A 3,791-nucleotide genomic window follows, 5' to 3' on the forward strand; every position below is an offset into this window, starting at 1 on the left:
GGATGGATGACCGCTATGTGGGACGGATGACCGCTATGTGGGACGGATGACGGCTATTGGGACGGGTGACCCCTATGTGGGGCGGATGACCGCTATGTTGGATGGATGACCGCTATGTGGGACGGATGACCGCTATGTGGGACGGATGACGGCTATTGGGACGGGTGCCCCCTATGTGGGGCGGATGACCGCTATGTGGGACGGATGACGGCTATACGAGGTGGATGGCTACTGTGTAGCCTCTGCTAAAGCCCCTGTTTCTCTGCTCCCTACTTCTATTGCAGGTGTACCTTGCTACGCGGACATATATCCATGACAACAGCAGGTCCATCGCATTTCTTTCCTCCATGTTTCGGCCTGATGAGGAAAACCAAGACAGACGTCAAACACCGTGCCCGATACATGTCGAGTCAATCATATAGCGGAAGTTTCTTGTATTTTTTATAATGTTATTGTATGGTAACTAACTGCATGCTACAACATCGACAGTAACGCATAACTGTCGACTCTACAAGATCCCGAGGTCTCAACACTCTTCTCAGTACAACAATATTGATTAACATATTTGACAACTGAGTACCAAGACTAATATTTTAAGGAGTAGGGAGAAACTCTTGAAGCACTTACAATGGCTTGTTGCACTGTCGCTTGCTCTTCTTAAACGTCACGCCTCCGGCCAGACAGGTGGCGTTGGCATCGCAATGTTTAACGACGGTCAGCTCGCTCCAGCCACCATCGACGGGAGCATTGGACCGCGTGGTGGCGCTAGTAGTCGGAGCCTGCGTGGTACTGCTAGGGTACACGGCGGCAGTGGTAGCGGCGGTGGAAGCCTGCGTGAAGAGCAAAGGTTAGTAAGCGATGCTGCGCAGACTACAGCAGTCAAGGTCATTTCAAGCACGTTCAAGATTAAAACTCATCGGAATACATGATGAGGTGTCGCATTAACGATATGCGTCTGACGTCATGCAAACGTTAGCATAACGTGGTTTATGTAATAGAGTCACTAATCATATCTATGTAATAATTGTTATATAATTATATATATATATATCAGCGAAAAGTGGCAATTGTTTTAGGGCTTGCCAACTCGGCCATATCGGAAATCTTGCGTAAGTGGCAGCAACCGCAAATAATGACGTCATCGCAAGCGGAAGCACACGGATTGCTCACGTCAGCATTTACGGCGTGCCGCAGACGGCAAAGTTTCGAGAGAAACGGACAAGGACGTTGTAACCTTGTTGTATGGAAGTTCGTCCCTGCGCGACCGTGTGCCGAGTTTATAGCCCTGATTTCATTCATGGAATATTTACGCAGGGGGCGTGCCTTGCGAACGGTTACTCGTTACTACGTACAAAGCTCTAACCAACGACTAGCAGAAATAACCGCAGTACTAGCAGAAATACTTAACGAAAACTACGCTCTGTTGTACTAGGTCTACACCCGTGCAGACGTAATAAAACATTATAATGATATGATTGGATTAGTGTCACACCCTTGACGTCCTACGGCGTCAAGTGTAACAGGATCAACTGGAATCGGGAAGAAGATGAAACACATTGAATTGAGATTAACAGGTGGTCGTCGCGCGGTGTGTTGGGTACGGTAAACGCTTTATTGTAACGATATTAAACTGGCGTAGGACGGACACATGGATTCCTTACATACCGACCTGTGATGTCTGTCTCTCTCTGTCTCTGTATCTGTCTCTCTCTCTCTCTCTCTCTCTCTCTGGTCTCTACTCTTCTCTCTCCTCTCTCTCTCCTCTTCTCTCTCTCTCTCTCTGTGTGTCTCTGTCTCACACACACGCGCGCGCACACACACACACGCACACAAACACACTTCCTCTCTCTCTCTCTCCCTATCTTACTCACTCATTCTTCCTCTTACTTTCTCTCTCTCTCTCACTCCCTCTCTCGCTCTTCCTTTCTTTCTATCCCCCTCTCTCTCTCTCTCTCTCTCTCTCTCTCTCTCTCTCTCTCTCTCTCTCTCTCTCTCTCTCTTTGTATCGCTCTCTTTCTCTCTCGACCCAGACGATGTTATGCGCGTGATATTTGATTAGTTCCAGGACACCTGCGTGACGTCAGAGAAACCTCATCTCATCACACTAATGGCTAACTGGTTCATGCACAGCGGACCTATCCGTCTTCAATGAGATCAATCCCCCCCCCTCACACACACACACGCGCGCGCGCCCGCCTACGGTTGGCCATCGTACTCAGAGAGAATTATTTTTGCCCTGGTAAAAATAATTTAACCGCGGTGAAATCATGCACCTTTGTACATAGAGCGAATGTTGCGTAATATCAAATCGCGTGTACAATGCGTAACCGCTGTAAAATTATATCTCTTTGTAAATACAGCGAAAGTTGCGTAATATCATATCGCGTATACAACCGGGGTAAAATTATACCCCTTTATAGATACAACGAAAGCTGCGTAATATCAAATTAATCGTATATACAAGGCATCGCAGAGAAGTTGATGGCCACGGAGACGTGCTATAGTCCGCGGGTCATGAGCTGTAGGTAGCGCTGGGATATGTCACAGGGATAATGGTCACGTAAAAAGTGACAATATAACCGCGGTTAAATTATGTGTAAGTATGCTTCTGTTGGCGAAAAGGGAGTATGGTTTTACCGTGGTTACTTGTTACCTTGTTTACGCGATTTGATATTACGCAACTTTCGCTGTATGTATAAAGAGATATCATTTTCACCGCGGTTAAACTAATTATTCTTGTCGCTGTAAAAATAATTATTTTTATCTCCATTTATTTCTATTGGAGTCTATTTCCAACCATATACGCCCACCTTGGATACTGTTCATATGTGAGGCTAGCTTAACCGGTATGCACGCGTGTTTCACGCGTACACGCTACATTGTCGACTGCGCAACGCCGTTGCTAAGGAACGTTTTTACAACGCCCCATCGCACCGCTGATTGGCTACAGCTGCCTGTCAATCATGCCAGCCGGTTAGAACCCGCTGCTAATATCCGATAGATTTCGATAGTAAACCAAGGGCTCATATGCGAAGATCGATAGTTTAAATATAACCATTATACTATTGTTGGAAAGAAACGCGGTCTGCACACGTTTAGCGTGTGTTAAAGTTGCGTTTTACAAACCAAATTGGGCAACTGGGCTATTAGATTAGCACTAAGAACACATCACAGACTCCAGCCCTCGCACAGCGATGAGGTCATCACTGCATTGTGTCGCTTTAGAAATGCCTTCTTGCCTTTATCCCTTCCCTTTCGAGCACTCGCTCTCTCTCTCCTCTCTCATTCTCATCTATCTAACTATTAATTTCCACCAATCGGGCGCAAATTAAATCACATCCTAAAATCTGGAAATCATCAACGTCGTCGTAGGTGTTTGGAACTTACTTTCGCCGCTCGCGTGGTTGAGCCGGTTGTAGTTGTCGTCGTCGTCGTCGTCGTCGGTGGCATCGTGGTCGTCGTCGTCGTCGTCGGTGGCGTCGGGGTCTTCGCGCACGCCCCCTGCATGCAGTGTCCGTCGCTGCATGACTTTCCATCTGGGAACTTCTTATCAATGACTCGATAGTAGCCGCCGCCTACCGCCACCTGGCAGCGAACCGAGCAGGATGTGCTTATGTCTGCGAAGCAACAAGAGAACATCGTTATAGTGACAGGTGCTGCTTACAACGCGCAAACCACATATTAACATGCAATAAACAATTGATGCATATAATGTGATGTGTGCGTGCGTGCGTGCGTGCGTGCGTGCGTGCGTGCGTGTGTGTGTGTGTGTGCGTGCGTGTGTGCGTGTG

At 47.5% G+C, this 3,791-nt stretch overlaps 1 protein-coding gene across 1 annotated transcript in view; it reads right to left on the reverse strand.

Annotated features, from left to right (window-relative positions):
* The window catches only part of LOC106812763 (A disintegrin and metalloproteinase with thrombospondin motifs 6-like), a 14,281-nt gene that overhangs the window by 2,365 nt on the left and 8,125 nt on the right, over nt 1-3,791 (reverse strand). Inside the window, exons 9-12 of the mRNA XM_014816734.1 lie at nt 3,580-3,617; nt 1,507-1,529; nt 628-830; nt 291-357 (exon numbers count right to left, since the gene is read on the reverse strand). Of these exons, the coding sequence (XP_014672220.1) occupies nt 291-357; nt 628-830; nt 1,507-1,529; nt 3,580-3,617 (331 nt within the window). The remainder of the gene's footprint in view (nt 1-290; nt 358-627; nt 831-1,506; nt 1,530-3,579; nt 3,618-3,791) is intronic.

Source organism: Priapulus caudatus, unplaced genomic scaffold, assembly GCF_000485595.1.
Source record: "Priapulus caudatus unplaced genomic scaffold, Priapulus_caudatus-5.0.1 Scaffold684, whole genome shotgun sequence".
NCBI classification, from domain to species: Eukaryota; Metazoa; Priapulida; class Priapulimorpha; order Priapulimorphida; family Priapulidae; genus Priapulus; species Priapulus caudatus.